The 13,382-nt window shown below is 35.3% G+C and overlaps 1 protein-coding gene across 1 annotated transcript; it reads left to right on the top strand.

Moving 5' to 3' along the window:
* The first annotated feature begins 1,039 nt into the window (after positions 1 to 1,039).
* LOC127628991 (protein LKAAEAR1-like) lies at positions 1,040 to 13,129 on the top strand. The gene is made up of 4 exons (XM_052105997.1): positions 1,040 to 1,100; positions 1,572 to 1,882; positions 5,227 to 5,349; positions 10,485 to 13,129. Exons 2-4 carry the CDS (start codon positions 1,601 to 1,603, stop codon positions 10,542 to 10,544), a joined length of 465 nt encoding a protein of 154 aa, XP_051961957.1. The 5' UTR covers positions 1,040 to 1,100; positions 1,572 to 1,600; the 3' UTR covers positions 10,545 to 13,129.
* Positions 13,130 to 13,382: the final 253 nt, after the last annotated feature.

Here is a 13,382-nt window from a genome sequence, read left to right as displayed (position 1 = left end):
CGCAAATGTGATCTAAGGGATCTCAAGATGTGTTTAAAGATTGAGTATTAAACTATATTTAATTTGACACAGTGACCTCAAAATGTTATGCTTGTGACGCAACACACCCGAGACGTCTGACACAGGTGTAAATTGACGGGCCCTTAAACAAGCCCTTATAATAAATCTCCAACTGATTGACAAATTAACTTGTGAAATGGATATTTGTGAACTGTATGCCAATAATTGACTTATGATCAATAATATGGTTGTAAACAATACATTGTGTTCTAAAGCCGTTGTATGGCCTTATCGATGATTAACTGTTCTGCTACGGGAATGTAAAGCATTTTAATTATCTGAATAATATATATATATATATATATATATATATATATATAATTTTTCAATATTTAAATATAACTATGTATAATTATATATTGATATAAATATGTATAATCATTATATATTGAGTTATTTTTATACGAGGGGCTTTCTCAGCAAATATTTGTATATGCGATTAAATGTGGTTATTCGCAATTAATTAATCGGGACACCATGTAATTAAATCGATAAAAAAATGTAATAGATTGACAGCCCTAGTGTGTGTGTATATATATATATATTATTTGTAGTAAACATGACTGTAAATGTTAATTTTGTGGTCACTATGGTTTTACTACAAGTAGCATACCATAGTTACTAGCATTGGGAAAATCCATTGTAATGCATGTTTCGGATAAATGACCCTGGAATATCAATAGACCTTTTTCACATTCTGGGTTTTGGAACGTTTGCAGGGTAAACTTAGACAGCGGTGAATGGGAGATCACAGCAAATATTATTTTCACTGACTCATTTGCTCCAAGACCAAATAAAAAAAATAATTCACTCTTTACGTAAGGACTTTCCAGAAGAGGAAAAAAATAGAGAGTGGTGGTGGATTAAGACAGTAAAATAGGAGAAGATGGCAAATACTGTTGAAAGAACCCCCCTAGATCGTGATCGATTCAAGGGACAAAACCACGTGGTCGCAACACTTATCTTGTCACCATGACGACAATAAACATCACGTGTTTTCTTCAGCAGCTGAAGTGAGGAACTTATTTGACATTCGACAGGTACGAAGTTTGAATTTAGTCTTTAATGTGTAATAGTATCGGTGCATGTATAAATTTAAATACATAGTTTAAGATCCAAAGCTGCGGGAGGGCTAAAATGTGTGTGTGTGTGTGCGCGCGTGAGCGTGTATTTATCACTTTGTGGGGACCAAATGTCTCCATAAGGATAGTACAACCTGATATTTTTGACGTTGTGGGGACAATTTGTCGGTCCCCATGAGGAACAGCTTATAAATCATACTAAATTATGTTTTTTGAAAATGTAAAAATGCATAGTTTTCTGTGAGCGTTAGGTTTAGGGGTAGGTTGAGGGGATATAATCTAAAGTTTGTACAGTAGAAAAACCATTATGTCTATGGAAAGTCCCCATAAAACATGGAAACCCAACGTGTGTGTGTGTGTGTGTGTGTGTGTGTGTGTTTGTTTTGTTTGATTAACACGGAAAATAAAAAATTTCCTTTGGTTGTGTAGGTCATGCGACGCAGTCTGATGTAGAGAAGATGGCAGGACGAGAGTCAGACAGGAACAGAGGTGATATGAAGATGTGCCCTCAGCAGAGAGCTCGTTATCAGGTGTACAGCGAACCGTCGAAAGAAGCGCAGGGATGGATGGCAGCGGCGAGTCAGCGCGTGTCCGCGCATCTAATAAATCAAAACTCCCGCCAGATCATCAATCCAGCTTCTGCTGCTGATGCACGTCATAATAAACTCACCGCGCAATTAAAAGCTGCTGAGGCGCGGAATCGGGTCCGACAACTGAGGCTGCGCTATCAAGACCTGAGGGCAAGTTTATTATTATTATTATTATTATTATAATTGTTTTATACTTAGGCTATGTATAGCCTAAGTATAAAACGCCCTATATATATATATATATATATATATATAATATAATATATATATATATATATATATATATATATATATATATATATATATATATATATATATATATATATATATACAGGGGCGGACTGGCCATCGGGAATACCGGGAACAATCCCGAAAGGCCGGTCCATTTCAGGCCGAACACCGGCCGGTGGTCAAAGAGTTTTTTTTTTTTTTTTTTAATGATACGCGACAGGCCTAACCGGCCTCTCAGCTGCAGCGGAACGCTGTGTGTGTGTGATTCAGACCAGGCCAGACCAATACTTTCAATCTGAGGGGGGATACGAGCGGCCCCTCCCAACTTGGACTGATCCTCGTTTTTCCTGACATCCGATTGGCTCAAACTAGGCGCCGATCAAAGGAGTTTACTTTTGGTCATGTTTGGCGGGTTTGCGTGAAGACAACAGATACGAACGGTAAAACTGGCAAAAAGAAGGATAGAAGAGATAGAAATGGGTGGGGCCGAAAAAATAAGAATTAAAAAGAAAAAAAATTTGGCACAAGAGGCAGCTAAATGTGCCAAATGAACAGACCTTTTCCGTAGTGGAAAGAGTGCTGTGGCAGCCGGAGGTGCAGATGAGGAAGGACCCAGCAGCATGGACAGGACAGGTGCACGATTAGGGATATATTAGTGATTTATTATACACTGAAATTGTTTATATTTGCATTTATTAGGCATTTATATAAATATAGGCATTTATTACATGGCTTGGTAGAATTCCAATGTAGGAAGAGAGGAGGAGGCGGCGGCGGAGGAGCAGCAGAAGAAACCAGGAAACAGACAGGTAGAGGGGCAGTGTGCAAGGCTGGGTAGGCAATCATATTAGGCATATCAATCAATCAATCAATCAAAGCTTTATTAAGGACACACACACACACACACACACAAAATAGAAAAATACAGCACAATATTACATATTTACATATAGGATAAAATGCCAATAGTGCCACATACTAGATAATAACCTGACTGAAGCACAGATTGAAATGTATTATTCTTAGTCATATTTATTACTGATGTTCTTCTCATGTTCTTCTCAGCTGTACAATCAGTAAGCAGAGGCAGGGTCCAGCACAGGGGAAACTGAGCCAGGGAGAGTTGAAAGTGAGGACACACACACACACACACAAATCTCTATTTTATGGGACTGCATTGTGGTTTTTGAGTATCTGAGTGGGTATTTGTTAGTATTTGTAACCATTTTATCACTCCGACTGACTGTACACATGACATGCTGGTAGTTAGCAGTATACTAACTATACTGTGACTTATGTGTTCGAGATTAGGTTTTGCTGACCTGGTTGTGTTCAGTGCAGTGGTGACTTGCTTATACAACCTGAAGAGGCAGGTGTCATCCTAAAATTTCTTGAAGGTCTTCAGTGTAATCTGATTCTCTTTATACCATAAAAACACTATTAGAATTAAAATAACTGCAAAAAATCCTTCTGCTCGTGCACCAAGGGCACTCGTGTAAAAGGCCTCTCCATCTTAAAGTCCCGGGCTGAATTTCAGTCCCAGTACGTCCCTGTATATGTATATATATATATATATATATATATATATATATATATATATATATATATATATATACAGAGGTGTAGTGGTAAAAAAAAAGAGGTGGGTAAACTATAAATTCTGGTGGACCACGACGTGGTCACCCGGTAAGGTGGGCGACTGCCTACCGGTGTATGTGTATGCTGATGACATCGCTATAGGCTATCATTTGATGGTACTACCAAGGGTATCACTGGTTGTTCCCTCATCATAGGTCACACAATCACTATTCAATTCATACATCTATCTAAGTTCTTGTTAAAGAGACCCAAGAAGGAATAATCTGGTTGAAATCTATAAAGTTTACTAAATGACAAAACAGAGAACAAAAATATTTAAGAGAGATAGAGAGGGAGGCTTATATCCAGGGCTTCCAATGCAATGCACTTGTACATAATGATTAGGGATTTGGGAATTTTCATAGTCGATTAATCTGTTGAATATTTTCTCGATTAATCAGTTAGTTGTTTGGTCTATAATATGTCAGAACAATGTGGATCAGTGTTTCCCAAAAGCCCAAGAGGATGACGTCCTCAAATGTCTCGTTTTGTCCACAACTCAAAGATATTCAGTTTACTGTCACAGAGGAGAGAAGACACTAGAACATATTCACATTTAACAAGCTGGAATCAAATAATTTTTTACTTTTGTCTTAAAAAATGACTCAACCCGACTAATTGATTATCAAAATATTTTAGATAGTAAAATAGTGCAGATTAACGACAGAAGAATGAATCTGGTGCCACATATTTTAATTTTAAGAAAACTCAGTTTCTGTAATTAACAGAAGAAAGACAATATAAGTTCCATTTTGAACACAAGATAACCACACATTGATTTTCGATTTATTTTTTATTTTTTACTAAGCCTATTTAAAATCGTATTTGATTGCAGAGAGCCGTAGCGCATTCGCGCAGCACTAGGCTACCTCTCGCTCGTCCCTCTCTCTCTCTCTCTCTCTCTCTCTCTCTCTCTCTCTCTCTCTCTCTCTCTCTCTCTCTCTCTCTCTCTCTCTCTCTCTCTCTCTCTCTCTCTCTCTCTCACCCGTACCTCTCGCGCTCTCTCTCCGTCATGGAACACCGCTGCATAAATCTGTCCAACACAGCACTGTCAGTTATTACTTATTAGCCAGCATGCAAGGAGCCTAGCTAATAAGGAGAGCTAAGTTATTGTTAGAATACAGCTGGATTTTTGAGGTCAGCACGCTGTATATAGCTGGTAGTAGTCAATATCGATGCACGCGCATGAGAAACACTGGCAGCAGCGCATTATGAAAGACTTCGTCTTAGGTTTAACAACCTATGAAACTAATAATGAACAATATGAAACTAAAACGACATAAGCTTAATTTAAAATGGCTTAGGAACTATCTATTTAGAGGTGGATAAACGCAATTTAGAGGTGGATAAACCCACTTTGGAAAATTCGGCTATTTCCGAATTTTGGGAGGTGCGTAAACGGCGTTTACGTGCGTTTAGCCTCCACTACATCCCTGCATATATATATATTATAGTTTATGTGCAATAAAGCTAATAAATAAATAAATAAAAGCATGACTCTGATGTTTATGTTTGAAGTTGTTGACGATATAAGTCTCATGCTATTCTTTGGAAGGATGCTCAATTAAGCTTTTGCCTCCGTGACACTTGCCTAGAAGTCTAATCTCCTTTTTGCAAATTTTCAGGCTCAGGAAATTAACTTAATGATTTCATGCCAGTGCAACGCACAGAGGGCTGTGCGCCTGGAACAATTACTACCAGTGAGAGAGAGAAAGATAAACCACACAGAGAGCATGGACCAATTACAGGTATACGCACTGCCTAAAAACCCTTAAATTGTATTTTGAATATAGCAAATATTATAGATTGCCAGTGCTGTCCTGTTATTATCTAGCCATGGCCAACCTGGTGCTCAGATGGTTTAGACCAGCTAAAAATGCCCCCTCTAAAACCTACCAAAGTCAAGGTTGGGAGAACATCTTAGACCAGTTTAAATTTGTTTATTTCAGCAGGGTTAAAATGTAGGAATGTCTTTATATTTAAAAACAACATATCAAACTAAGTAGCATCTGCAAACAAATGATGCTTGACCTTTTCTCAGAACTTTTTGCAATTATTTTTAACCAACTGGCCCAAGGTAAGTATTGAAGGAATGAAGTCAGTTTATCTTAAAGGGATAGTTGAAAAAAAAAAAAATGTTCTCATTATTTACTCACCTAATAATCTCAGTTGTGTATGACTTTGTTTCTTCACCAGACCACATTTGAAGTAAAATAGAAAAAATAGGGGGTTCTGTGGACGGAAATGCCTTGTTGATGAGAGAGGTCGACAGAGAATGGCCAGTCTGGTTAAAATTGACAAAGTCTATGGTAACTCAAATAACTGCACTGTACAATTGTGGTGAGAAGAATATAATCTCAGAATGCTATTCTGAGATGCGGATTGGCACTGTTTTGGTGGCACGAGGGGACCTACACAATATTAAGCAGGTGATTTTAATATTGTGGCTGATCAATGTATATATATATATATATATATATATATATATATATATATATATATATATATATATATCTGGTACTTATTGTCGGAGGCTTCCTCGGGACAGACAGCTGACATACAAACACTGGCGGCCAAAAGTTGGGAATAGTGTACAGATTTTGCTGTTTTGGAAGGAAATTGGTATGTTAATTCACCAAAGTGGCATTCAACTGATCACAAAGAATAGTCAGGACATTACTGATGTAAAAAAACAGCACCATCAATATTTGAAAATGTCATTTTTGATCAAATATAGACGGGCCCCATTTCCAGCAGCCATCACTCCAACACCTTCTCCTTGTGTAATCATGCTAAATTACTAATTTTGTAATAGAAAATCTCTTCCCATTATCTCAAACACAGCTGAAAGCTATTTGGTTTAGTAAATGAAGCTTAATGTAACCCAGGTTACTAAATAGATTGATAGTAATTATAATCATTTTATTTTGATCAATATCTGTTTAGTATTAATAACAAAAGAACACAGATAAGTTAATTTAAAGTTTTAAATTATATTACAAAAGTAAATCTAGAAAAATAAATTGGCCAAAGAGAAGTTTCGATTGGATGAGGTCGGAGGTTAGTCCCGCCTCCAGGAAGTGAGTTCGGATTACAGCGCGAAGAAACAAAAACAAGAGCAGCAGAGTGTGAAGAAAAGCGCAGATTGATGCTAGACGTACAGTGTATTGTGTTCATAACCCTTAAAGGAGAGATGAAATAATCTAAAAATAGATTATTTTAGTGAAAAATATCCTTAGAAGTCACACTTTAAATGTAATAGAAGTCGACGGAAGAAAAGATCGAGACGAACGGGAAAAGTTAGAAGCGCACATTAAAAAAGGAAGACTGAAACCATCTAGATTAAGGCCAAACCAAAAGCAAATCTCATTTAATTTTTTCTCTTTCACTTACTTTTCCTTGGTGAGTACCATTTTTGCTATAATATATATATATTTAGTGGTTTTGAAATATGGAAAGTTATCAATTGAAATGTAATGTAATAGATATACATCTAAAAACGATAATTTAATCTATATTTTCATGATAAATGTGTAGATAATGTGTAATGGTTCATAATATGTATATTTGTTGAAGTACAGTAGTTATTTTATGCATGAAGAAATGTTACATGTGAAGCTAGCTTTGCTAGCTGTGTGCATAGGGTTCAATGTACTCAAAGTGAACATGTGGTTGATTAGCATGTATGTTAAGTGCATAGGAAATTGAATGATAAACCAGACAATTTATTTAATTTAAACAGTTTATTGAACAGCTGAATAATGATTACTTTTGGCTTTGTTTCTGCAAGGCCGTGTTTTTTTTTTTTTTTTTGTTGTTTGTTTTGTTTTGTTTCTTGTCTATTTCTGATTTCATCGAAATCACTCTATTGAATCCTGATCTGTCCCTGCCGTGGATGTTCTGTCTGTGGTTTGGACATGGTGAGCCAATCATCTGCTTGATCGTACCTGGAAATTAAGTTTCATCATTTTGCTGAACCGGTAGGACAAAATATACTCACCCTGAACTGTGATATTTGTTTTTTTCTTTCTTCTGGATTTCCCCTGGATCAATCGTTGGATTTTTCCTATTAACCCGGAACTGAACTAAAAATATTCAGTGACATCTGAACATTGAATCTGATTCCTTAAGATTTTGTTTTGTCGTTACTGTGGACACTGATTTTGAATTGTGAAATCTTGATTTTGAAATCTAAATGTCCAAATTGAACTGAAGTGTCAATTGTGAACTGACCTACTGGTTATTATTGCTGTTTATTTGTTTATTCATATGGTTATTTGTCAAAAGATTCAATTCATTTATTTTTTCTGAATAACAATACAACTGATTTCCTAGAAATTAACATTTACCTCTGAGTCTGAGTTGCTTTCTTTTTATAGTTTCTGTTATAAATTCCCTATACTCCAATGAGTCGAATCTACCTTCTGTAATCTGGTCCTAGACATACATGGATCACATGTACCCAAGTTATTACGTCATAAAACATGTAGCTGCGGGTTACATTAACACTGTCTTTGTGTTTGTTTTTGAGTTGCCACAGCATGCAATAGACTGGCATGTCTTAAGGTCAATATTAGGTCAAAAATGGCAAAAAGAAATAAACTGCTTTCTCTAGAAAGTATTAATCAATAATTGTTTTGAGGAATGAAGGCTATACAGTGCTTGAAATTGCTTGCAAAAAACTGAAGATTTCATACAAATCTGTACGCTACAGTCTTCAAAGACTCTAACAAGGACAGAAAGAGATGTGGAAGGCCTGATGTACAACTAAAGAAGAGGATAAGTAAATCAGAGTCGCTAGTTTGAGAAATAGACACCTCACATGTCCTCAGATGACAGCTTCATTAAATTCTACTCACTCAACACCAGTTTCATGTACAATAGTATAGAGAAAACTCAGGCCCTGTGGGAAGAATTGCAAAGAAAAAGGCACTTTTGAAACAAAAAAAAAAAACAAATAAATAAAATCATAAAGCAAAATCTGTACATTATTCCAAACCTTTGGCCTCCAGTGTATATACAACAGTTAAAGCCTTGTTCCATGAGTACTGATGGTTTCACACCATCAGCGGGCTGCAGCAACTAATTAATATAATCTAAATATCACTAGAATTATAAAAAATCAATGATGAAAATAATCTACAATGAATTCAATTATGATTAGTTGAAGGTCTTTGTACTTACATGACAAACCTCCATCTGTGAAGCCACTTTACAGTAGTGAAAATTGATTTCGATAGGAAAAAGGACAGAGGGTACAGAGCTGCAACTGAAAAGAGCCCAACCCAAGCACTATATAAAACGTTTGATAAGCTCATAGTTTTGTGTGGGTTGTCAGGTGCTATAACAGATTCCTTCTGCGGTTCAATGTGCTTGAGAGATATTTAACCCCAGCATTTACTGATTTATTCTTATTTGTCAATTATAAACTCAATGTCATGTAAGTATATATTCCTAAATATATATTGCAAATCATCTTGTCCAAAACATCAAGCAATTCATTATTATTTTAAATAGGACAACAATTTGAAATAAAATACAATTTTATTAAAAAAAAATACAAATATTTTTGGAGTGAAGTAAACAGATGGAGTGCCACAATAAAATATTGTTGATATGTTGAATGTCAAATTTATCATTAAATTGGGCCGTGTTTCACTGAAATCGTTTATGTAACTGTAATGGGATTATAACAAATTGTTTTATTATCATTTTATTTTGTGATTTAAATTGTCGTCCTATTTATATTTCTTTAATTTATTATTTAATATTTCTATTGCAAGATTTTGCATTTGGATTCTTTGTAGCCTTCAATTTGCACATTTTTTGAGGATAATATTCTGCAAAATGTGGAATAATGTTTTAAAATACAGGAAAATAACTTTCTGTAGAACTTTCTCATTTGATTAACCCAATCAACAGAAAATAACCTATTATCAAAACATTGTTTTATAATGTATTGTATTAAATCTTGAGTGATTTAATGATGTCATACCAGCTGGGACATATTACCCTTGCAGGCTCACAATTGGCTGATTCAGTGGTTGAGGGTGGCCATTTTGGTTCGACATCACTTTAGTCCTTATTTTAAAACACTTAAGTGTCACCTCAGTCAGCACCTAACAATCAGTCTTAGACTTTGCTGAAAGTAGCTTTTAGCATCTTTATAAAAATATCATAAAATATATATATAAGACAAACTTAAGTTAAAAAAAGGTTAAGACATACGGCCCCTGGCTGTCCTTTGAAAGACATGTTATTTTTAGGAAAAAATTTCACTGCCATATGTGTAACATTGACAATAATAAATTATTACCATGCAAGGCCCTACAGTGGTGGAATTCACTGAGTCATTCAATTTGTTCACGGCTTGAGATTGAACTGCAGTTGTGGTAGTATGGGCCCAAAAATAGTGCACATTTAATCAAAATTATATGATTTATTGATTTGTAGATCAATATTTGTGGCTTCATCGGCTGCTGGTTCTATGTTTATCAGGTGACAAGTAAATACAAAACTCCAAACTTTCTTGGTCTTGTCCCAGTTGAGTATAGTAATGGCATTGTGATAGTGTGAATTATTTGCACTATATAGTTATTTAATGAAAGCACCTACAGGCCTAAATCACTTATTTTAAAACATTCCTCATTTGTTCAGCATGTTGCTTTGGATAAAATCATCTGGTCAACGAATAAATGTTAAAAGATAAACTTGGGAATATTTTAAATGAGCTTTATAAATAAAACTTTTTGGTTTTCACATTACAAAAAGCACTCCATCACTTCAAACTATGAGGCTAACCTCTTTTGAGAAATGACAAAAGCTATGTCACTTTTATTCTCAGCTCTGGTACTAATGTTTTCTTTTACACTTTCTTCTACAGAGACAAAGAGTGGAGGAGATCCTAGAGGATGAAAAGGGTCTGACCATCCACCGCAGATAAGTTCTCATCTGCAAGTGAAGATCAGACAGAGGAACATTTCCTGAGTGCTCTGTCTTAAAAATACTGTATATTGTCAATAGACCTTTTTCACACTCCAGGTTGTGGAACGTGGTAGTAAACGTTTGCAGGGTAAACTTTGACAGCAGTGAATGGGAGATCACAGCAAATATTATTTTCACTTACTCATTTGCTCCAAGACAAAAATAAAAAATAAAATCTTACGTTTTAAGGACTTTCCAGAAGAGGAAAAAAATAGAGAGCAGTGGATTATGACAGTAAAATGGGAGAAGATGCCAAATTTACTGTCACTCTCTCAGCAGCTGTTAAAGAAAACCCATCGCAGCTGTGGTAATTAATTTTTTTAAACTTATTCCAGGGTAATATAACACAAAGAATAATGTTATAAATTTACACTCAATATTTAAAAAAATTATAATAAAAAAAAAATAGCAAGATTCACGCTGTTAAATAAGGTGGAAACGCGCCATTACAGTCTGTGTAAAAGGTCTATTAAGAGTTAATTCTGATTTCATGTTGACTTTTTAACCATTCTGTTTTGTAAGAAAAGTGCTAACAACTTTTCTGTTCAGGTCACAATATACCCATTCACACTCCTTTTTTATTATAAACTTAAACATTGAGATAGGCTTGTTCTGTTTTAGTAGCATTTCATCTGGAAAGAGTGCCAATTATATGTCAGTGGTGGTACTTTTTTATGTTTTTACAGAAGCTATACAGTAAATTCTTCATTTTGATTGAAAAAGGTAATAATTGCAATACATTGTTTCTGTTTGAAACAAATACAGAATCATGGTTCAGGGTTGAGTCAGCATATGTCAGTGAATAGGTCAAAATGGATTAAAAATCATTCTATATCAAAGTGACTTTTTTTTTTAATCTGTACAGAAACACAAATGGCTTTAAAAGTCATAGAAAATTCATAGAAATTTGTAAAAAAGTGTGGGAACCCTGATATTATTTATTATTATTATTATTATTATTATTATTATTATTATTATTTACTTATTTGAAAATATAATTGACTTCCATTGAAAATGTCCCCACACAAATTAAGGCATCAGGGCATCATGGATAATTGAGGATGATGTCTTTTGACTTGGGCCAGTAAGCAACAATCTAGATTTACACAACACAATTTACATATCTAATATACACATAATTACACAATATACAAAAAATTATATACAATGTACAGTATACAATACACACAATACAGAATACCCAGTATACAATACAAATAGTATATATCAATTATTCAGTAGGTTGTATTGTGCTGTGTTGACATTCAGGCTGTTGGTTGATAGTCAGTTGCCAGTGTGTTGTTAAGAGAGAATATAATTTATGACAGTCCAATGTAAGATTAATAAAGTGCAGTGCTAATGTATATTGATCATGAGAGATCAAGAGTTAAAAAGTCTGATTGCTTGGGGGAAGAAGCTGTCATGATGTCTGCTGGTGCGGGTCCTGATGCTGCGATACCGCCTGCCTGATGGTAGCATTGAGAGCAGCCCATGGCTCGGGTGGCTGGAGTCTCTGATGATCCTCCAAGCTTTTTTCACACACCGCCTTGTATATCTGTCCTGCAGGGAGGGAAGCTCATTTCCGATGATGTGTCTGGCAGTTCACACCACCCTTTGCAGGGCTTTGTGGTTGAGGATGGTGCTGTTTCCATACCAGGCAGTGATGCAGCCAGGCAGGATGCTCTCTGCTGGTGTAGAACCGTGTGAAGATGTGAAGATTCCAAACTTCCTCTGCCATCGCAGGAAGAAGAGGCGCTGTTGAGCCTTCTTCACAACGGCCTCAGTGTGGACAGACCTTGTGAGTTCCTCTGTGATGTGGACACCGATGAACTTGAAGCTGCTGACTCTCTCCACCGGTGCTTCATTGATGGTGAAGGGGCTGTGGTCTCTTGTCTGTTCTCCTGAAGTCCACCACAAACTCCTTGGTTTTACTCAGAGCCATATAGAGAGAGAGTTGCGACAACGGAAGTTCTAAATGCTTGATCGTCACGTGATTCACGTAGACTTCAGATAGTTCCAGGAAGTGCTTTGGCAGGCATTTCAAACTGTTAGAGTAGAGTGACAGAACTGCGATTTCTGGTTATTAGTAGTCAATAAATGCATTTATTTTATATATTTATGTAACACACCGACATATGTATGTAGCATGAGTATGTTGTTACAGCGATGTTTTTTTTAAAGATCAAATCAGCTAATATTTGAGGATTAGTGTTCGTTTACCGTTATTTGCCTCAACTTATTTCAGGCTAGGGTTTCTGTTGCCTTTTTATGTTACCTCATGTTCATTGTTTTCACTAATCTCATGGTAACTAATGTCATATTTATGACTTTTCAGATAGTACAGAGACAGGCTGGTGACAGGTGATGTCCAGCTCGCACCGCACAATGGGTCAATGAACTATTAACTATTAGCAGCAGTTACGTAAATGTAAAATTTAGTGAAATGAAGCTTATTGTTTACAATTCTATATATAGTAATATAATTATTTATGTATTATAAATATTATATATCTAATGTATAATTCTTACAATACTTATTCATGTACACAATATATTCAGCTTTAAAACAACTTAAGCATACTCGTATATAAACTGCCGTTCAAAAGTAATGAGGCTGAAAATTCAGCTTGGCATCACAGGAGTAAATTACATTTTAAAATACATTAAAATAGAAAAAAGTTATTTTAAATTGTAATAATATATTACTGATATTACTTTTTTTTTTAAAGCGATGGATGAAACTGAATCAAGAGAACAGATTTTACAATTAATAGGGTGTTCGATTACTAACTTTATC

Source organism: Xyrauchen texanus, chromosome 35, assembly GCF_025860055.1.
Source record: "Xyrauchen texanus isolate HMW12.3.18 chromosome 35, RBS_HiC_50CHRs, whole genome shotgun sequence".
Lineage (NCBI taxonomy): Eukaryota > Metazoa > Chordata > Actinopteri > Cypriniformes > Catostomidae > Xyrauchen > Xyrauchen texanus.
The sequence above is the reverse complement of the archived record's forward strand: the minus strand, read 5'-3'. Positions and strand labels throughout refer to the sequence as shown.

Coding starts and splice junctions, on each gene's coding strand:
- LOC127628991 (XM_052105997.1), top strand. CDS start 1,601: ATGGCAGGACGAGAGTCAGACAGGAACAGAGGTGATATGAAGATGTGC. Junction 1,883..5,226: donor TGCGCTATCAAGACCTGAGG/GCAAGTTTATTA, acceptor GCAAATTTTCAG/GCTCAGGAAATTAACTTAAT. Junction 5,350..10,484: donor AGAGCATGGACCAATTACAG/GTATACGCACTG, acceptor TTTCTTCTACAG/AGACAAAGAGTGGAGGAGAT.